The following is a 23,617-nucleotide window of genomic DNA, read 5'->3' on the forward strand; positions in this document are numbered from 1 at the left end:
ACTGGTGTGTTCAACGGGAGGCTGATCCCTCTTCAGCGGATGTCTCCCTGATCATTAATTTTCTAGCCTCTCTTGCTTCCTCCGGTTTGGCTTATCGCACTGTCAACAACTTTCGTTCTGCCATTTCGGCGGCTCATCTTCATATTGATGGTAAACCTGCGGGTGTGCATCCTTCGATTGCCTAATTGCTTAAGGGTATTCGTCTGGCGAAACCCCCATGTCCTAAGTACGTATCTTTATGGGATGTATCCATTGTTTTGAAGTTCTTGGAAGCCTGGCCTTCCAATTCTTTGCTTTCCCGTAAGCAACTGTCCACCAAACTGACCATGTTGTTATGCCTTGTTTCTTGCAAACGGGTGTCTAATGTTCGTGCTTTGGACTTGGCAGGTCGCAGTTTTACACCCGAGGGTGTCACATTTCGTCTTTTCAAACGTACCAAAATGAATACTTTCCTTGATTACCTATCCTTCCTTTCCTAATCATCCCAACCTTTGCGTGGTTCAATGTGTCAAGGATTATGAGGTAGGTACTGCTCCTTTACGTTCAGATATGCATGGTCAACTGTTGATTGCTTTGCAGAAGCCTTTTCGCCCCGTTACCCCAGCTACATTGGCTCGCTGGGTTAGATGGCTCATGTCTGAAGCTGGCATTGATGTTTCCATTTTTGGTGCTCATTCGGCACGTGGGGCTATGGCTTCTAAGGCATTCTTGTTGGGTGTTACTTTATTTGACATCATGAAGGCCGCAGATTGGTCTTTTGATTCAGTGTTTAAAACCTTTTATTACAAACCAATTGATCACATTGCTTCTGTGGTGGTGGATCAGCTTTGAACAAGCATAATCGGAGCCTCCTGTCCTGACATAGAATTCAAAATTTGCAAACATACGTGACAAGAATTTTCAATTCTATTAAGGACAAGGAGGCGAGGATTATCCCACCCGTTGTTATAGTTTTCTGCACATGTTATGCATTTATACTGTTGTTTTTTGCATATGAATTTTGTTTAGTGCAATTCATTATTTCTCTAATCCCCCCTATTTATGACTTCATTCTATATACTGGATGTGTATTACGGCATGTATTATAAGACGGGGGTTACGGTACCGGCACCGTCTCATATGGCTACGTCAACTGCATTTACTATAATGCAGTCGGTTTTTAAATACATGCGTTAGATATTTTAGTACATTTTTTGTATCTTGGCAATTTGGAGATGATACAAGTGGATCATTAGTTTCTTCAATTTTGGTTTTTAGAATCTCTGAACCCTTCTAATCCTGCTCTTATTATGGAGTTTTTAAAAAGAATTGCACTAAATTGACAAATTTGCCTCCTAGAAAATTTGTGGTATACTTATCGCTTTCCAAGTCTAATACTTAGAGACTGGGTAAGTCCTTTTCTGATTATCATTCGGAGATTATACGGCATGTAAATTGTTTACGCTTATATTAATGATCAGTATATGATTGGAACTATACATTCCTCGGTTTTCAATTTTAATTTTAACTATGATGCCATGTACTGATTAGATTTTGTAATGTGTTGCAGTTCTCCAATTTTATTGCCTTTTCAAATGTACTAATAGTCTTCACAATTTTGGAGTATTTTTCTGAATTTCGTACTTTTATCTTACTTCTTTATTTTTGAAGTAGACATTGCCAGCCTTTTGAGTGTCCTCCGTATCTAGGACCATTCAATCTTCACCTAAAAATCATCAGGCTTGGTTTTAACATACATATATTTATACATTATTTTCATATTAGATTTTCGATTTTGGAAACTTCCCATGCATACGGGATTGTGCCATACTGCATTTCGTGTCTGAATGAAACAAAGAACTCATCGTTGGGTGAGTGGCTAGAGATTTTCTTCATTTTTTAACGAGGATTATCAAATGACCACCTTCGTTTTATTACCTTTTCTTTTCTTTCTTTCTATCCCTCTGCCTTTGTACCCCTTTCCCTTCCCCCCCGCCCTTCCCTGCTCCCTTGTAGTCTTTGTCATGGAATACACGTAAAAAGACCATTGTAGACTTGCCATTTTTTTCCTGTTTTTCCTGTTGTTCTCTCTTTCTATTTAATAATAATAATAAAAAAATTGACCTAGTTATTAATCAACGAAATACAGCGGGTTAGCTATAAATATGAATTAAGAGCTTAAACTAATTAGGATAGGTCTATCCGGAAGATGTTCAAGGTATATGCGGTGTTACGTTCTCAGACATGTAAAAATACATGTTTGTTTTAAGTGTTTTTATGTATGTAATTATTTTGGCTAATGTTTATATGTATTTTCTTATGGTTCATGTGCGCTTTTGATCCCTGTACTTATTGTTTTTTATGTATTGCATTTTTGTGACGTTTGTAGCTTTATATGTTGTACATGTCATTTATATGTTGTTATGTTGCTTGTCTACAGCCTTGAAGAAGTTCCAGTGTGGAACGAAACGCGTTGGCTGGGTTTTTATCTCTTCATGTTAGAAGAAAATAAAAGGAAACATTAAGGACACTTGTTTGGATCTGGTGCACCTTCCTCTTTATTTTTTCCTTTACGGCTGTATGTCTCTTTTCAGGTTCTGACCCGAAGTAACGGTTGCTGTTCCATCTGGCTTATCCTGTTTTCGATGCTCTTCTGTTTCCGATGATCTACTGCTGCAGAGTCCTGTGTAATTCCAAGTGGACTTCTGCTGATGGTCTTTCTATCCCTGATGTTCAACGTTTTCTTGCACTTCCTGTTTTAATTTGAACTCACCAAAGAAAGAGGATATGATACTTTCTACATGACCTTTTATACTATGGTCTCTATGGTTGGTCACGTGATACCCTGGTGTTTATGGGTACTGTAGTTTTCTCTTTTATCTTCTGTTTTCTAATAGGCTGCTGAGCATTTCTAATAAAGAAATGAGAAAGCATAATCCTCGCCTCCTTGTCCTTAATAGAATTGAAAATTCTTGCCACGTATGTTCGCAAATTTTGAATTATTCTATTAGATCTGCTAGATCAAACTATGACGAAGAAATTTAAGAAAGTTGGATTCCTGGTCAATCTCCTCTCCCTTTCGGTGGTCCAATATACAAATGAATTTAATATTTTAATCAGTAATCAAAAGGCAAATAAAACCGACTGATATGCATGTTTCAAAAGCCTCAATAATTTAATGGAAATCTTCAGGAACAATGGTGCGTGTAAAAAAAAAAAAAAAATAGACACCATTGGTGGTGATGTTATTGTTAATGGGAGAGGCTGTAACTTAATATTAACCGTGGAAGTAATGTGTGGTGACTTGCAGAATAGCGCACTAAAACGTATTGTGCTTGTTCACGCACCGAATGGTAAAATCCGCTCATATTTTGACCCCAATAGCTACGCATGAGTACATTTAGATTTCATAAGATTCACTTAAGTTAATTTACGAATTCGTGGTCATTATGAAAAAAAAGATATGGGTAATATTAGAGCCCAGCCCACACTCAATAACTGGGTTATATAGTAGGTATCAATATTCCTAAAGCAACTTAAATGCCAAAACCGCAAAAACAAATCTATAGACAGGGTCTTTCTGACGAAAAGGTACTAAACATGTACATTAAAAGCCAAAAACGCAAAAAAACATGTAAAGATAGGGTCTTACTGACGAAAAGGAACTAAACATGTATATTTCTAGGATAAAAAAAGGTTTTTTCTTAGTGTGTTTTACGACAAAAAAAGAACGTCGTTGAACAAGAGAAGAGGGACGTTCAAGCTCCGCAGTTGTGTTTTCCTGCAGTTACGTTGTCGCCCATAACCAAGGCTCGATCCATAATGACCACAGGGTGGCAGTGTTACATCACGAGGAGAGGGGTTTTCCACCACATCACACAAAGCGTATCTGAGTGGAAGAATTACATTTCATACATTTGTGAAAGTAAAATGATTCTCTCCAACACCTTCAACGTTCTCCTCACAGGGCTGTCCCCTGGCGCCGCGCGCCTCTCACAACATTCCATTCCAACAGTCCAAAAGAACATACCAACCGCGTATATTGGGCAGGGGTGGGCGATTGGAAGGGACCAAGGGAAGAACTTGAAAGGAATACATCCTGACTGCAATGGTGAGCTTGTCAAACAAGTGGTTGACTCCTATTCATGATGGTGTTAAAGAAAGCATGATATATCTCCTACTGAGACCCTCATTATGAGTGGCGGGAGCGGTACCCCCCTGAGACTTTGGTCATTTTGAGTAGCCCGGTTTCTCCGGACCTGTGCTTAATGGATCTATAAATAACAGACGCCATAGTTCTGGGCTCCGAAACTTTGTACATGGGTTTGCAGGCAGCTGTTGCACCCGCTCCCCATCCGCCCTTTACTGCTCATGTGGCTCTCTCTCCTCCACGACCCCCCCCCCCTCCCCCCTGCCGCCCCAACACCCCACAAAATACACCCACAGCAGGAGTCCATAAACCGCTCCGTCATGGTCAATGGAATGGGCTTGTTATTTTCCCAGGAATGGGCTAAAGCACGTACTTGGTAGTCCTGATCAGTGCTTTAAATGGAAATATATAAACTGGGCCATTGGAATTAAGCAACAAGCGAGGACCAAATTATGTGGCAGGGTTGAGTAAATTATGTGTCAAGAAAAGGCAAATTATGTAGCATAATGCGGCACATTTTGTAATAGTTTCAATTTACTGAATCATTTTTCAACTTGGTAACACTGTCTGGACATTGGATGCGCGTCATTAGTAACATTTTAATACCCACATATAGCAATAAGCAACAAATTGGTGACAAGTCCAGGTCTGCAAAGGGCTTTTTTATGCGCAACACGTCGCTGCATTTGCAGTACCTTTTGAACCGTTTGAGCTAGAAACAATATTTTTTTTGGTTAAAATTTGCAGACTAAACAACAGCAGATGGATTATGTAGCAAATGGGGAAAATCTATGTGACAATCGCAGCGGCAGCACAAGCTCATAATTCCAGTGCCCCTGTATATAAGTGCTGGTACTCTCTATTTAGAGTACTTGTTTTCTTCAAGAAAAGTACCGGAACTCTCCCTATCAAATTTTAAATTGTGGGTATTCAGTACCAGAGGGTACCTGCCCATTAAAATCACTGTACCTGACGGATATACTTTCTCATCTGGAGGTCATATTCTGTAGGGGTGGGCGGAATTTGCGTAATTGCGTTACGCAAATCTCCGCGAAACGGTAAAAAACCTTCGCGAACACGCAGAAATTCCGCGAACACGCGGAATTGCTTGTTCGCGATGCTTTTTTCCTGTTCGCAATTGCTGTTTGCGTGCTTGAGGAGAAATATCTCGCGAACATGCATTTTGAGAACGCGTACAAGCAAAAAATGTCGCGAAATCGCGGAAAGCAGACTTTTGAGCAATTTCGCGTTCTCCGCGGAACGCGAAATTACGCAAATTCCGCAAATTCCGCGAGCGGAACGGAATTTGCCGCCCAGGCCTAATATTCTGACCTCATGATAGTGTGAACTGTGAAACTCGGGTGCGCATGGATGCGTACGAGTGCATCACTAGTGAATGACGTCACAGTAAGCCTCAAAACCCAGTCTGGCGTCACAGAAAGCAAACTCTGAAATGGTGACCTTCTATTATATAGGTCTGGGGAAATAGGATAGGGTTAATTTGTTTCACTACATGGGCACAGATCACGAGGTGGGGTTTACATTTTATGCCTAGGCTAACAGGAGTTGGCAGAGGAAATTAAGTTGAAGATAAGTTTCACACTGTTGCTGTTTTCACCACACAGATTTTGGCAGGTCAAACATGCTGACATTTTTCTGTGGAAAGGATACAGATTTTTTTTTTTTTTTAAAGTACAGAATTTGTGTTTTATTTACCGCATATTATTCCTTATTTCCAAGCGAAAAAAATCACAGGGATGTACTTACTGTACCGGATAAATACCTCATCCCAGAGTGATTTACCAGGCCCAGTAAATGCCTCACCTATTCAAGACTATTTGGAGCCAGAGCTCCAAGCCCTTTGAGGTTCTTGTTTCTTGAATTCCAAGTTAGAAGCACAGTGTCCCCTGGATGGAACAGATGGGGGTGAGCCAGAGGCCGCCAGCGCACTGTGCCCGGGGGTGGGAGCCGGCCAAAGATGTTACCGCAGACATGGCTGATCCCTCATCTACAAATTTCACCTTAATAACCTTATGTTCCCTTCTAGTGCAACCCTCTGTTGCCATGGTGACATCTGCTCTAGGGATCTCAGATCAAATTAGATGTTGCCTTGTCCTGTATTCTTGGCCAGTAAGCCTGGACTTGATGAAAACTGAAAGCAGGACAGGAGTTTTAGTTCACTGGTTTAGAACCAGGAAGGTCGAAGTGGACAGAAACAATGCTCCTTAATTATTTTTCTTTTAAAAATGGAGCCTGGACATCTCTGTAAAAAATAAGTACAAACAGAGGAGGGGGGCGGGGGTATAGTTCACCACATTTGTGCCCAGCACTAACCAGCAAATCAAGGGGTGGGATGGATTTTGTCCTTTAGAACCATTAAGTGGAACACCACTTTACATGTAAAAATGTGTTAAATTCAGAATAAAATCTGTACAGAATGTCCATGATCACCGTAAGAGAGTTCTTCATAATTATTTAGTTTTCTCTGTAACCAGCTTTAAGTTCAGCCTAGCCAATTTTAAGACAATTACCACAAGTTACCTCTAATCCCTTACATATAAAAGTAAATGCTCAGACAATTGTTTATCATTTTTATAGATTAATTGGTGAATATTTTACTTAATTGTACGTTCTGATTGTCTTCTCCCATTGACTTTATCAAATGTAGGCCTTTATTGGTAACAACTGAAAATACTTTTTGACCTACCTGTTTGAAGCAGGCTTCCACCAGGTTAGGCGGGAACATGTTCCTGCAACAATTAGATAAGGATACATTGATATTTCGATTTTTTTTCCAAAGAGTGCTACAAACAATCCAGTGTCTACCAGCTAATCGCAGACAAACAAAAAGCCCACTTCATCTTACACCTTCTTCCTCCACATACATGATGAAGAGCCAAAATAGAAGCTGGTAATGGTCAACACATGACTCCATAGAGAATGTAAACCTACCAGGGCAAACACCATAAACTAGGAGGGATCTTATCTGATATTTTAAGAGACCTGCTAATTCTAAAACAAAAAATAAGTATTTAATACATGGGATTCTGCAATCTTTGTATAAAAGCCTGTCTAATTTCTTTATAAACTTGTGATGGACCCAGTCACCTATTATAAAGAAATATCAAAACTCAACTTTAATAATTTATTAAAGTTGAGTACTGACATCGTAATGCCTGCTGACAGTGCTAGCAGTCGAGGGGAAAAGCAGATCAGATCACAAAGCATAATTAAACAGTCATTTAAAGAACAAAAACAAAACGCCTTTTCTTTCTTCTGCCCTGTTTTTCTAACTGTACAGTGACGAGCAGAAATTAGATATTAATTGAGACATGTTCATTTTTTTAAACTCCTTATTTAATTATAAAAAACTTTTAATCTTTGTTCATGTTTCTACTTTGCCTTTTTTTAAAAACTGATTTAAACTGATTTATATCTTTTTGCAACAAATATCTAGCACAGTTTTTAATGTGTTTATTCTTGCCCAAGAGATTCTATTTTATTATTCATGTTTGCAAACATGCTCTCTTATACATATTAAACAGCTACACACCAAGGATGTAAGTGGTTTGTTGGAAAGGTGATGGTTTCACCATGTATTATGAGGAATAAAGTACCCCCCCCCCCCCCGCTGTACTTGATAAGGATATTGCAAGTCACGTTGGAGTTCCATAAGCTTTTAGAACTCAGCCTTCTGTCTTGTTCCTCTATGAGTGATGGAACTTCTCCGTGACTTGCAATGCCTTTATAATGTACAGCAGGGGGTACTTTATACCATATATTATACCAATTAGCAGGTTAGAATCTATTATCAAACATCAGCACACAAATCTGCTGAATATAGCACTAGCAGAGTAGCAAGCTAGCATGATTAGCATCAACAATAACGGACAGAGTAATAACAATAATGCTACAAAGACCAATTTTAGTAGTAGGAACACCGTTGAAACATTACTAGCACAAGAGATTCAGAAGTAGTAATAGGAATGGTAGTAGTAACAGTAACTGTAACCCCAGTAGTAGCAACAGTGGTAAACATTGAGTTAGTAGCAAGTCTAACTGCATGAGCAGTAGAGGGTTTAATTATGCAATCTAATAATAGGAGTTGTACTGATTTAATTAATACATTCATTTCCTTTTTTTTTTTTTTTTTTTAAATATGTAATTTTTGGGCACCTATTGAAACCCTACCCAGATCCTACCTATTTGACTTAAAATACTTTTATATCTAGTTTTCCACACTATTAGCAACATTTTACTTAATAATCTTTTCAAGCTATCCGACTTCCAGAGCCTGCAACAAAATGACCTGGTGACACGACAATTGAGACCTTTATATATTTAATCACTGACCTGACGAGGTCCATGAAAGCATCCGCCGTCTGCACCCGCTCAATCTTCGTCTCACCATGGAGGTCCTCTTTGGTCCCTTTCCCAGGATGGATGATGATCACCATGACGATGCCGATGAACACCGCGATGAAGGTCGTCACCATGTAGTAGAGCACGGCCCGCAGCCCCATCTTGCCAGAAGCCTTACTGTCCAGAGAGGCCATGCCTGTCAACACCCCCTGACAAAGTTAAAGAAGCAGTCTACAGAGAGCTTCGAACCATCTCACTTCAAAGGGTCACACGTGATGGTCTTCTGCCAATTCCATCCCTAATTCAAAATGTCTTCACATATTGACAAAACTCAAAAGTTTCGGAAACTAAGCGAAGTCATGCATATTCCAAAGAGAAAGGGGCCACACGTCCCCATCTCTGTAAATATTACAGGTAATCACAGTTAGCAACTGAGAATGAATAAACATTACTATGACAGGTGGACACTCACTATAGCTGGACAGATTTTAGTGATGCAAAGCTACTATCAGTGCTTAATTTGTAAAAATAATAAGTGTCAGGGCTCTCGTCGGGAGGCCACTACTGCTTGCACCACACATTGCCCCTGCCATGCTGCCAATGATAGTAACAACTCAACTACTAAACATCACACTCCTGCAGGTCTGACAATTAGGACTACTTCCACCCCCCAAAGCTATAAGAGTGGCTCAGGTAATAGACATTTTTAATGTATATTAATTTAATAATAAACTGTTGTTGTGGTCTTCTCTAAATTATCCAGACAGCGTCACCTTGTGTCAGACTGTAGCAAGCTCTGGTGTTGAGAGCAAAGTGACGGGACCAAGCACCGTAAACCACCAGCTCAAATTAAGCACTGCCTAGTACTTTTGTTGTACCAGAGGTCCCATGTGCTGTGGTCACATTATGGACAGACACAAACTCATTGATGGTCTGTCCAGGTATCCCCACCGGTAAGATCCTCAGTGCCAAATTTGTAAATTAATTTGTGCAGATGCCCACATTTTTTCTCAAAATCGTGTGGCCAAGCTATCGAATGTCAGTGGTGCCGAATGCTAAGGCTGAGTAGTCTTGATTCTATCTCATGCCTCATTCATCCACCACCAGGCACTCCCTTCTATTTTATCTCACTCACATTATTTTTCATCCCTACTTTCTTTCTCTGTTACTTTTTTCCATCTTCGGTTTCTACCTTTTGTGTTTTACTCTCTATGGCTGGGGGTTAAAGTCGATGACTGCTGCTCCACATAAACGAGTGCTGGTGGGCCCCACCGTCAACCATCGGCAAACATTAGCCACTGAAGAGCCCCTTTCCCTTTGACTGGGAGATAGATTTAAGTGTTTTATAAGATAAATAACCCATAAATCTATAACCCAACCGGACCAAAAGGTGGGCTTGATAAGACTGGCTAATTTGGGTGAGGTACGTAGCAAACAGGGCAGAAATCGTTTGATCAGCTAAAACTGTAATATGAACTGATTGCTTCTGAATTCTTCAGCAATTGGCACCCCCAACCTTCCTTCCGGCAATATGTGGGGAGGGGTTTGCCAGACTGTTCTCACCTAGAAAATAGTGGGCCCATAGAACTTTACACAACATTTGTGAACGACATTTTAGACTGCTTTGGAATCCTCTAAGTAAGACTGAAACTCGTGAGAGAAATATGAAGCGTTCAGAGGGGAGGCCTAACGATAAAGGCCAGCTTTAGATTGATCCAGTGCAAGATATTGCGTAGGGTACATTTCACATTAGCAGGAATGAAGGATACTGGCAGGAAAGAGGTGTGGAGCAGTGGCCAGAGCGGCCGATGTCGGAGTGTGGGGTCGCGGCTCAATTCCCGGTGGCAGCTCAGCTCAGCATCATGTGACTATGGGCACTAGCTCACTTAATCTCCCTGACGTCCTCCAGCATCTTGAAACCCTTAAGGGTGATATGTTTGTGCTTTACAAATAGGAATTATTATTAATATGGCTCTATGTTTTAGGGGCTTAGAAGTATAAGGAACCCTGCTCCCTAAACTCTGACATAGTCCCAGGATCCCCATCTTCTGGAAAGGAAGCAAAGGTATACTCTCCAGAGTATGTGGGATGGTTGTTAACACCAGAGTGAAAACAGCTTGGTTGTAGATTCTGGGTGAATAAGACCTACCTCAGCATCAGAAAACATTTGCTAACAAGGTGTGGTTGTTGCTTGTAGAAATGCAGCCCAAAATATGAGGAAGCAAAACAGTGCCCGAACTGGAATTTTGATAAACTGATAAGGACTATTAAAGGGTCTTAGAAAGAGTGGATATCAATTGCAATCATTGTCTCAAGAACTGTAATAAATGTAATAGCTCAGACAGCATCACTTTGTAGTTGAATCTGTGATGGTCCTTGCCTAGGCCTTGTGAACTGCAGAGCAGAATGTGTACGTAAACTTGGGTTCACAAACAGTTACTACTCCTAGAAAACGACATGCTTGCCTCTTTATAGAAACAATTGTATAGTTCCGTCAGTGCTGAATATTAAGTAGACACGAAACCGGAGGGCTTGTGTGTGATCTTGTTTTTGTATGTTAAAATCTTAAATCTCAATAAGAAATGGTTCTGTATGTACCTATAGCGGAACTTTCCATAAAGTCGCATTTAGTTTGTACGAGCAAATTATGGGCTTACTTTATATGTGGGTGGAAAGGGAACTCCGTCCCGACAGCGACAAAGTTCCCTCCCCACCAACATAGTGGTCGGCCTGCCGATTTAGATGCTGGCAGACTTTAATTTTGGCCACGGAAGAGATTACTCCATCGACTTGGCTAAATGTCCATCCGCCCAATTAAGATGGGCGGAGATATTGCGTTTCATTCTGCCCGTCACCATCAGGCAGGCACTGGCATTAAGGGACAGTAAACAAGAAATAATGCCTCCCTTGTCATGGGAGTTAACTCCCATGGTGAGGGGGCCATTATCTTTTTTGTTTTAAAACAGGAAATCCTGCTTTGGGATTTTATTTTTGAAAATCAATAAGGTTACATGGTATTTATGTTTAACATTTCTGTCTGTATTTATCCATATTTAGAGGCACAATTTTCAGTATTTTCTGCTGTTAAAAATAAATACAGACAGGAAACACGTTGTTTTTGGTCTGTATTTATCTGTAAAAAAAAAAAAACCAGTAAAAATTGAAAACTGGGAGCCTTATTTATAAATGACCATTTATAATCTGTCAGGCAATACCTCCACCAGGACGACGGAGTAATTTACTCCGTTGCCCAGTATATATATGAGAACTCATCTTTGATAGCAGTCCCACTTTCTAAAAATTGCCCTTGATTTTGGCCCTTATGTACCCTGGATAGGTCACATTAGATTGGGTTTCCAGAAAGAAACATTTCATTAATTTATGCATTAAGAAAATAATACTAAGATCATTTTTATCCATCCGTTTGCATGCACGCAGATACTCTTCGCTTGTGATAGAAGAATCTGTCACTGAGTTAGGTTGTAGCACGATCTATTCGTAGATGTTATTCTTTTTTTTATTTCAAGTATATAATTGGTCAATATAGCATATGACTGTCTTTACTAAGATATCTCATTTGATTAATAATGACTGGTGCATAAATCTATCTGCAACCCACAGATTATAGGTTTAGCTATAGGGAGGGACGACTAAGGATTTATTTATCCTGAAGTTGATAACATAATTATCACAGTACAAAGACTGCCAAGAGACTTTGTGCAAGTTACACTCAAATCTGCACAGCAGACACCGAACCCGTGGACTTCGTGTCAAATCGTACCTCCTCAAGACAGTATATTCAGCATCCACAAAATCGCAGATTAAATATTAGAAACCTAATAACAAAATAAGGATTGCATACTACACAATTTGCACATGATTGTCATTCATCATTGTGTAGAAACGCGTTTCATCTTCCACACGCAGTTCCAGTGACGCGCAAGGTGGTGGGTCTTTGTTCAACCATATGGGACAGAGGCTGGTGTGTAAACTAATGCCCCCCCCCTTGGGTTTTACCTTAACGCCTTGAATTTGCTGAATAGAAACAATTCTCTTTATGGACATTTTGAATGAAACAGAAAATTCCTCACCTGAGACCAAGCTGGAGATAATAAGAGGAAGAACTAACATCTGCAGCAATCTCATCAGCAGCTCCCCGGGAAAAGAGAAGTACTTCACCTGGCGATAGGTCATGTTGTAGGGCCGTAGGGCGAAGGCCAGAACAATACCTGGGAGAAAGGTGGTAAAGGGATGAAAATGAATGTCATTACTTGCTCATTGTGCCTTGATGTTTGGATAATGTTGAACTTTGACGGGTCAACAAGGAATTATACTGATTAAATTGTATAATAAACTATTATACAATCCACTTTAGCTAATTGTGAGATCTTATTCCTTCTAAGATAGTTGCCATAAAAATATTAAGTAATTCTGAAATTATATCACTCCGGAGGTCGAGCACATAAAAACCAATGACAAAGAAAATAAAGGATTTTAGTTGTGTGCCACATGGTAAGAGGTATGAACTGTAGCCTTTAAGGGGGAGATGGACTTTCACATTGTATCTTGAGATGTTGATACAGTAATTATTTAGTGGAAGGGGTTTTGTATGGATTATTGCTCACTTTAACAGACCATGCTTTTGATCAATTTGGTAAAGATTTTGTAGGTGATCATGCAGTGGGGCCAGGGATGTGGGCAGCTGAAAGCTCTTGCGGTCCCGTGGGCCATGATTTTTTTTTTCTGTCCAGCGCTACAATTTTATCAAAATTAATATCTAAAACCTATTTTAATTAGGTATAATGCCAATATGCTTTCTGACAACTCGAACCGTCCAATCCAAAACCAGTGAAGGTTTGTTACAAATTGTACAAACATTTTAAATCTTCTCTTTTATTATAAATGTGAATGATACTCATTTTAAAGATTTTAATTAAATGAAATATTTCCTTTGAAATGTTACATTCAATTATAAATAAATAAATAAATAAATAAATAAATAAAACAAAACTCTAGAGTGATCCATAATTGACAGTGAGAAAGGTTTTTTTGGTCAAAAGTGTGACTCTGAGACTTGTGGCTCCATCATTTCTCTATGAAAGATAATCTTACAAATAATAGGCACTGAAGTTTGGTAAGGGACTGAGTGACACCCACACAAGTGATTAATCGGAGGGTCACTGGGACCTCTGCAAGGAAAATTTGGTGCCCTATAACTACAGTGTGGACTAGGTCATTATCAATATGTGTGGAGCAAGTTCACAACAACATATGTGTATTGGTTATCAGTCTAAAATTTATATTTTTGAATTAATTACATGGATGGTAAAAAATGCATGTCCGAACCGCATACTTGCAATGTTGGTAAGTGAGTAGTCCGAGACTGAATGGATTTGTGTCTAAGTGATTTAAACGAGGACTAACAAATATAGCTGTTTTTTAATGCTAAAAACACTATTTTAAAATCTATTGGTCCTCCTTAGGTAGGTTCACAGTGTGGCATGTTAGTGCTATATAAAATACAAAGCCAAAACACGTAAGACAAAGACAGGCAATGTGGAAGTCTCTTACAGAATCCTTTTATCAAAACTGGAGGACATAATTTGTTGCTCTGTAAAATTGCAAGTGCATGTTCGCAAATTTTGTCTAATATTATGGAAAGCAATATTAGGAAATCCGATAAAATATCTAGTAAAAGATGGCCACAAGAATGCGTTTAAAGAGGGAAACCAACAGAAAACTATATTTTTGCACTGTAACTTTAAGAAGAAATATTTTGCTATGAAATCAATTTGCAAAAATTAATTTTGCAGTTCTTCTATTCAACATAATGGGTTAAGACAAGCAGCTACAAATTTAATTTTGGAGATTGTTTTCAAGGAAAAGTTTGGACTTTTTTTTTTTTGCATGATAATTTTAATCTCTAAAATGGGACAATATCACCGGAGGGGTTACTGAAAAAAGGAATTTCAATTTTCACAATATATCAAAATCACAATTATTAATAGTAATAACAACAACAACAACTTTAAATACTGTTTTGAACACTGAAATTTAAAGGCATCTAAAGGCCCTCAGAAACATCGAGTAAAGAGACTAATCCTATTTGCCCCCACAATGGAAATGCCCTTTTTCCGTACCGAGAATAACAGCAACAACTGTGAGGATGACAAAGGCGTTGTGCTTCAAGAAGCTTGTTGCACTCTCCCGTGAGATGCAACGCACATGCTTTTTGGCCCGTGATGCTCGCGTCTGCATGGCTTGCTGTAGTCGCTGAACGCCGCTCTCAGAGTTGTTCATCTTTTCTGTATCCTCCTTGAGGAATAGGCTGTTTGCGTTGTCTTGTTTTTCATCCATCATTAAGCCAGTGCCTGATTGCGAAGGTACTCTTGGGTCACTGGAGGTAAAACAAAAAGCAAGGAAAACTAAGTAACATTCAGAACCACAAAGATTTGCTTCAGCCGCACAAGAGAGCTCTTCCTGGCCATATTTGTCAAAGTTAGACGGTAGGCCAGTAGTCACACATTCTATAGCTATAAAAGTTCCCTTTGGCTAGGAATAACACCCATATCTAAACTAACAATTTGCCATTACCAAAGACTGACAAAAGTGTAAAAACAGAAATGGAAAAAAACCACAATATTTTTAAGTTCCCCGTCAAGATGGGCCCCTATGACAAACGCTAAGAGGTTAATTCCAAACTTCAACACCCACTTCCTTAAACTCTTTCGGGTGTCTCTATGGATGTTGCAAACATTGTGACTGTCGAAGGGTCCAATGTATCACAGAGAAAATGTTCAAGTTACTAAAAAGTTTGTCAATTTCTCTTGAGTGAACAGTGCTGCACTTACCATAAACCAACAGGTGAGCGTAAGTTATAACTTATGAACAGTATTGTGAACAGATGAGTGCAGAGAACATTGCAGCATTGCTCAGAAGTTCAAATCCCAACAAATACAACTCAGATTTATACACCTTTGGAAGAATGAAAATATTGGGTGGGTGTGTTGGCTAAGTGGGCTAATGCATCTTCTGCAACGATCCGTCATTGACCCAGGTCTCAATCTTAATGAGTCCACTCAGCCTCTCATCCTCCAGATGTTAAGCTGAGCATCACAGCGTTAAATAAGAATAAACAAGCTCCAAGAAACACCTTGAGTGACCATGCACTTTACAAACACCTATTCTATATATGTTTAAGAAAGCCTTCCATTCTTTAAATGTCTTTAATGCTTCAAGAGGGCCAGAACCACGGTATACCCAGCTGATGAACCATAATCGGGGTGAAACTGGTCCTGGGTTGCTTGTGTTCCGGTTCAGGAAGGACCTGGCCTGGCAGTTCGGGCTGGACCGTTCCTACTGGAACAGGGTCAAGACTGAATTTCGCCTGGCTGAAACCAAACTGTATTGGCACTGTGGAATCAAAAATGATGGACTGCGATGTGCCCCAAGTGATTGCTAGTGGCTGAGGTTAAATCAAGCATCCCATCCATCATCTTGTTGTTGTTGTTGCAGTTGACCCCCAAGGGCAATGTACATGCCCAGGTCTGGGTCCTGTGCTCACTGTGCCACTAGAAGCAAGCTATACGTTATGTTATGTTACAGAAATTTATAAAGCGCACGTATACCCGGAGGTGTCTTGCCGCTGGACCCAACAGTGACCCGCTACAACCTTGCCCCTAATGCTGAAAGAGCCAAGTCTTTAGTGGTTTCCTAAAAATGGTCAAGGAACTGGCATTCCTAAGAAAAAAGGGAAGAGAGTTCCACAGTTTAGATGCTCCGTGATAAAAACTGCGTCCACCCCAGTGGGCTTTAAAAATTCTTGCAACAGCGAGTATTCGTGCTCCCGTGGACCGCAGCTGTCTGGTGGGACGATACCATGAAAAATGATCCTGCAGGAAAGAAGGACCAATGCCATGCAAGGCTTTCAAATCAATACGCTGGGATACGGGAAGCCAGTGAAGATTGCGGATTTCGTTGGAAACTGAGTGGTGTTTAGGGATATCCAGTATGAGACGAGCTGCTGAGTTCTGAATCATCTGGAGTTTACGCAAGTGCTGCTTCTGGGTGTTAAGGAATAAACCATTGCAGTAGTCCAGCCTGGATGAAATGAGGCAAGAGACTACCGTTCTCTTGATGTTATCAGGGATGTAAGGAAACATTTTCCTAATTTTTTTAATGAGGAAATGCGATGCCGACACTACCGCATTTGTGTGGTGATGGAAAGTAAGTTTATCATCCATAAGCACACCCAAGTTCTTTGCCTTAACCACCGGATTGGGCGGGGAGCCCAACTCAACAGGCCACCACAGATCATTCCAGGGAGGCTGCACACTGCCGAAGATCAGGACTTCCATTTTGCTGGAGTTAAGCTTCAGGCAGTGTGCTGTCATCCATTTATTAATTGCACTTATGCAACTTCTGAACTGCGAGGCCGGAGATTGTTGGGATTTAGAAGCTGCCACCACAATCTGGGTGTCATCGGCATAGGTGGTCAGGCTGAAACCAAATTCCCGAATAAGGGGCGCTAGTTCAGAGACGTATATATTGAATAGTGTGGGGCTCAAAGAGCCACCCTGCAGAACACCACATGGAAGAGTGTAAGGATTTGAATTAAAGCCATCCATGGATACGGTGGACCTTCGATCAGTGAGAAAGGAGGCTATAAGTGCTCGTGCTGTCTCTCCTAATCCTAGCCCCTCCAAACATCTCTGCAGAAGGAGATGATCCATCGTGTCAAAAGCCGCAGAGAGATCGAGGAGCACCAGAGCTGCTGCACCTCCACCGTCCATAACTGCTCTGATCTCCTCAGAGGCTTTGATCAATGCCAGCTTCGTGCTATGGTCCTTGCGAAAGCCAAATTGAGTGTGATCCAGTAAACCATTAGCATTAATAAATAGTGACAATTGGTTGTTCATTATTTTGTCCACTATCTTTGCTGGCAGAGGCAGTCTAGCAATGGGCCGATAGTTAGTAGGGTTGGCCGCGTCGAGAGTTGGTTTTTTTAAGAGAGGCAAAATGGATGTATCCTTCCAGCTAGTCGGGAAAACACCGGAGGAGAACATCAAGTTAAAAATATCGGTGAGTTGAGGACTCACCAAGTTTGTCAGTTCTTGAAGGAACCTCGGGGGGCAGGGGTCTGAAGGTGAGCCAGATTTAGCTTGAAGGACATAATTTCTCACTGTGTCTATCGAGATCGGAGAGAACACAAATGGTAGGTGATTGTTGATGCTTGGACTGCTTGGGCATAATAGAGGGCTTTAATCAGAGACCTCTCTGAAAGCTTTAAAGATGTCTAGGACCTTGGATTTAAAAACATCAGCCACCTCGTTACAGAATTTCTGGTTAACCCTCCTGCCTGAGTTGTTGGGTATAGAGAGCTTATTAATCACTGCAAACAGTTCCTTGGAGGAATTAGCAGCTGACTCAATCTGAGAGGTGAAATATCAGTTTTTTTCAGAAATAAGAAGTTTTTTGTATTTTAATAATGCTTTTTTGTACGCTGATTTCTCTGGTTCGTCATAGTTTACCCGCCACCGTCGTTCTAAATGACGACATTGCTGTTTTTCTGAACGGAGACAATCGGAGAACCAGGGGGCGGATGGTGTAGGCCTGTTAGCTGAGAAAGTTCTTAATGGGACTGAAGCATTAACTGCATCCAATATCCAATTAGTGTAATTAGTCACAGCCAGGTCTTCCTGATCCTGTGGGAAGGGGCAGGAGGTTTCTAACAAAGCATTAAAGGACAATAAGTCTACTTTGTTCCAAGCTAACCCGACAGACGCAGAACATTTACTGGTGACATCCTTACCTTCCCTAGGAAGAGGGAGCGTGAACTTAATTAAGGAATGATCTGACCAGATTAACGGATGCGTTTCCTTGATCATAAGGCCCTGAACTGAGGAAAACACGCCATCCAGTGTATGCCAAGCTGTATGTGTGGGGGATTGCACCAATTGAGTGAGTCCAAAGGAACTAAGTGTGTCCAATAACCCTACAGTGTCTTTGTTTCCTGCATCCTCTAAATGAAAATTAAAATCCCCGAGAATGGTAAAATCAGAGTTTAAAATAACTGATTCCAGCAGACTGTCCAAATTAGTTAAAAACGTGATGCGAGGGCCAGGTGGGCGGTGGAGAAGAATTCCCTTAAATGTTAGTTTGGGATGAAGTGTGAGCGAGAAGTGGAGGCCTTCATAGAAAAGAGTGGAGATGGAATGATGAACTGCCGGGAACTGATCCCTAAAAATAATGGCAACTCCACCCCCGCGCTTAGCAGACCTATCTTCTCTAATAGCTCTGTATCCCGTGGGTATAGCCGTAATAAAGTCGGGATCAGATGCAGCGTCAGCCCAGGTCTCTGTTACACATAATATGTCTAGGGCCAAGCACTCTATCATGTGAGCAATTTCAAACTTCTGTTTGCCCAAGGACCTGGCATTAATGAGTCCACCAAGGAAAGCAGGTTGGACCCGTGCCAGTGTATCCTCTAGCCGCTCAGGGGCATGAAATGCCACCACTGACGGTAGAGCCCTAATCAGGTAGAAACCTTGGACTGCTTGCATTCCAGTTCAGGGAAGATCTGGCCTGACAGTTCTGGCTTGTCTGTTTCTATTGGTGCAGGGTCAAGATTAATTTGCATGTGGTAGGTCCAAACTGTGGTGACGAAGGATTGGGATGCGGTCCGAGGGATTGCCAGGGGTTGAGATTAATTCAAGCATTCCACCTTTCACCTTGTTGTTGTTGCTGCAGTAGTTTAGAACATTGGGATGCCTGAATCGGCATTGTTAGTTTATACTCAATAGAAGTCCACTAGCTACACATGAACTCTGTGTCCTTTTTCCAACCAATAAAGTTGCTTCTCAATAACAAAGCTATTAATAACACCCAAGCAAATAGTACTAATTGATATTTTACCGCATCCTATTTGTGATGGTTTTGGACGCTTTCAATTTTCAAGCATGAAGGTATGCAAACCATGTCCCACGATCTGTAGCCATAAATGAAGGACGTAAGATGCACATTCAGCTTCCACTTAAGTAAGAGCGATACACCAGAACTGACGAACAGCTGGTAAAATTCTTTAAAAACAAAGTGGAGGAAATGCATGTCAAATTAAAGACTAATGACAGGGCCGCAACTACTGCATCAGGTGCCATGGATGTAGCGTGCATAAAAAATATTTTCTGTAAATTCCCATCTCTTACAGAGGAGAAAGTAATCGAACTTATAGGCCAAACAAAGTCAGATTCTCCATCTGACCCCGTTCTTTCAAAAATAGTTCATGATATAGCAGGAACGGTTGCCCCTCCTCTTACTATACTTCTGAATACTATTATTGACTCAGACGAGTTCCGTATGGAGCTGAAAAAAGCTTCGATTCTCCCTTTATTGAAAAAACCTTCACTTCATCTGGAAGAAGTTAAGAATAACCACCCTATATCTCGTTTACCTTTGCCGGCAAAAATCTTGGCGAAGCATATGAATACTGCACTCTCTAATTATCTGGAGGAAATTTTTTTTCTAAACTCAGCTCAATTTGGGTTCAGACCAAACCATAGTAATAAGACCGCGCTGGAAGTAGCCACAGAGGAGCTGAGAAGTATTCTAGATAATGGAGGGAAGCAGCTATGATCCTGTTGGATTTATCGGCGGCCTTTGATACCGTGAACCATGCGATCCTGCTGGAACGCTTGATGGAAACCGGAATCAGATGCTCGGCTCTTCATCTTCTGCATTCATTTTTCGCAGACATAGAGCAATTAGTCGCCCTGGGGGACTTTGTATCTAAATTCTTCTCATTGCCATGTGTTGTTCACCAGAGCTCATCAAAGTTCATCAAAGCACTACACTTTTAATATTTATGTGGCCCCTCCAACAAGGTTGATCCGTTCGTTTGGTCTGGCCCTTGCGACCTACGCTCATGATACACAAATTGTTGTGTCCATCTCGGATGATGATGATGAGGCTGCACACGGCTTTAACAACTGTATGCGTGCAGTCGCACAATGGATGAGCAACAATAGTCTTATGCTGAACCCGGATAAAACCGAGGTACTCCTGTTTGGCAAGGACACAACGTTTGGGGACCATCAAAACTTGTGGCCTCACATGCTTGGCTCGCTCCTCATCCCAGTTTCGTCAGCCAGGAATTTGGGAATCATTTTTCATCCCAGTCTCTCCTCTAATGCACAAACTAATAAGCTCACTTCCCTCTTTTTTTTGCTGCACATTTTAAAGAAAGTTCTCCCTTTTATTCCATAATCACTGCTTGAGTCCTATCTAGGTTAGACTATTGTAATGCCCTCTATCTGGGCAGTACCCATTGCTCTCTCAATAAACTTCAAGGCCTACAAACTGCGCCGCACGACTTATATTTCGAGGTTTATGTCTGTCTCGGATACTCTAGCTGAACTCCATTGTAGAGTGATGTTCAAGGCCTTATGTACGGCACATCAAACTCTGTACGGCAAAGGTCCTACATACCTGAAAAGAAACCTCTTCTGGTACGTCCCCCAGAAGAAACTTTCGCTCAGCAAACTCTAGAACAGCCAATGTCTTTAAAACTAAAACAGAGAGCAGGGAAGGAAGGAACCTTATCCACATTACATGTCGACGGTGTAATAATTTACCCTACCAGCTTAGAGCTCAGCCGAACCTTTCCAGTTTCAGAAAACATCTGAAAACCATTCGGTTTGATCAGGTATAGGCCCTTCCTGGTGGTAAATGTTTTGGTTTCTGTCTGCTAATTCCTTAATGTAGCAGACATTAGCGCCAAGACGCCTTTGGTGTTTGCACGCTATATAAAATATCTCAATATCAATATGACAGATTAGGCTCTTCGGCACCGGCAATCAGACAACGAATCCTCGCCCATCCCTGATCTTGCTGAGTGAGCCCGTGTTTCATACTCCAAACATTGGGAACTGACCCAATTGATTCAATAGAATTAAAATTGGCAACTGTCTATTGTTATAATGATGTATGGTGCGTGGTTGGGGAGGAGGAGGAGGTTCAAGGTCTGCTGTTCTGCAGACTTCATTGGGTATGTTATACGGTGCCTTGCTAGTGTATATAGTTTTCCTACATGCTTCGATGCTCGATGGGCTTGCCCATATGGTACCTTGAAAATCAATAAAAATTGTTGTTCATAATGTAGGGTGTTGGATCTCTAAGCAGGTAGCAGATAGAGAATTCTGTTTTTCTCTGGTTGTCTTTGCCTATGCTTGTATTATATTTTGTATTTAGTTAATCAGAGCACTTCACCATTAGTAAAAGTGATGAATTGACTCGCCATTCAGTTTCTGGGGGATACTGTTGTGGTAAACAGTGCTTTGAATGTCTACACTTCATTGACTTTGTGAGTAAATCTTGTTATGCTCTGTCTCGCTAGCCTGAGTGAGTAAAGTGCTAAGCAATATGATACTTTCTAATCCTTTTTGGCGTTCAATAGTACAATGGTACAAGTGGTAAACAACTCCAAGGGTCACAACTGGTTCCCAGTAAACTGATTACTCTACAACCACATGCACCATCTCTTAAAGGTTGCTAATATGCTTCTGTTTAGAGGGTTAGTAGATGTAGTGTGCATAATTTGCTTTTGCGCAAATACATGAAATGTAAACAAAATGAGGCAAAATTACATTTAATTACAAAATATTTTATCACAAAATTCGTCCGCGCATCAATTTGTCAAAAAACCCATTTATTGCTAAAACAAATAGTGCAAATAAAAGTATCACAAACAGCTGCCCATATTCTGTTTTACCCTGAATCCATGTTTGCTGTAAATGTTTATTGCAAATGTCGGGTGTTTAGGCAAAGTGCCATAATGGCATAATAGTGTGAATTTTGCACAACACTAAATTACATAGATTATGCTCCGTAATTTCGATTTGTAGTATGGTAGTAGGTTTGAAGTCGTGTTTATGGTATAGTCCACGCTTGTGCACTTACTTTGTTACACCCCACTTCGTCATCTTAAATATGTCTAACATGGCTGTGTCCCCCCTCCTACTGGCATCGGGGCATTCTCACCCAAGTGCAATTATAACTGAAAAAGCAAACCTGTTTGTAGCAAAATAAAATATTTAAGAGGTGTGGAAAAACTTCTCACGGTTCACAACTTGAGAACTCTGTTAAACAGGGCAATCGTAGACTAACCTGGTTTAAGGGAAAATAGGTTGGAAGATTTAGGGCCTCATGTAGGTACCTCAATACCGGTCGGTAACGGCCGAAAATCGGTAAATATCCCGTTACCGACCGGTATTGAGGCACTTGAGATGTAGGTGGCTGATTTCTGGATTCGGTATTTACCGAATCGGAATTTTAAGAAATCGGTAAAATACCGATTCGGTAAATACCGAATCCAGAAATGCAATGTAGGGGCACTCAAGTGAGTGCATTATTGGTGTCTGGATTCGTTATTTACCACCAACTACAAGTTGATGGTAAATGACAAATACCTTACAAAAAGCATTTTTGTGCTATTTGTAAAGTGCCATGTGGCAAGGGCATGTATGTGCGCCACATGTGCACACATGCACGAATCAGGGGTGCAACAGGGTGTCAATGTGACACCCTGCCACCCATGATAATGCCTCCCCTATTACCGATTCGGTATTTACCGAATCGGTAATAGTAACTGGCTTCCCATTCATTCCTATGGGCCTCCAGGCCCATAGGAATGAATGGGAAGGGATGCATTATTACCGATTCGGTAAATACCGATTCATAATTACCGATATTTACCGAATCGGTAATAATTACCGATTATTTACCTACATACTATTTAACGATTCATAAATACCGAATTTTACCGATTCGGTATTTATGAATCGTTAAATAGTATGCTACCTACATGAGGCCCTTAGAGCGACAGAACTAAAAAACATTAAACAAATAATATTGATTAGTGATACAGAGTTTACTCGGTTGTCGTCCAGTGCAGCCACTACTGGGTTAGTACATTAGAAAGAAAAGAAATAGAAAGATGCACAGTGTTTCTAAAGGTCTCCATACTCCAGGTCTTTCGAGTCAGCAGCTTTTGGTACCTCGAAATCTGTCAGTCAGGGTCACAAACTCACTTACCTCCATGCAGGAGATATATGAAAAATTAATCTGCAGCTT

At 40.7% G+C, this 23,617-nt stretch overlaps 1 protein-coding gene across 1 annotated transcript in view; it reads right to left on the reverse strand.

The window, feature by feature from the left end:
• The window catches only part of LOC146772524 (excitatory amino acid transporter 1-like), a 173,974-nt gene that overhangs the window by 25,023 nt on the left and 125,334 nt on the right, over positions 1 to 23,617 (reverse strand). The window contains exons 3-6 of the mRNA XM_085638978.1: positions 14,632 to 14,888; positions 12,583 to 12,720; positions 8,483 to 8,687; positions 6,837 to 6,879 (exon numbers count right to left, since the gene is read on the reverse strand). Of these exons, the coding sequence (XP_085495104.1) occupies positions 6,837 to 6,879; positions 8,483 to 8,687; positions 12,583 to 12,720; positions 14,632 to 14,851 (606 nt within the window). The 5' untranslated portion in view covers positions 14,852 to 14,888. The remainder of the gene's footprint in view (positions 1 to 6,836; positions 6,880 to 8,482; positions 8,688 to 12,582; positions 12,721 to 14,631; positions 14,889 to 23,617) is intronic.

The sequence above is a fragment of the Triturus cristatus genome, chromosome 12 (assembly GCF_964204655.1).
Source record: "Triturus cristatus chromosome 12, aTriCri1.1, whole genome shotgun sequence".
Lineage (NCBI taxonomy): Eukaryota > Metazoa > Chordata > Amphibia > Caudata > Salamandridae > Triturus > Triturus cristatus.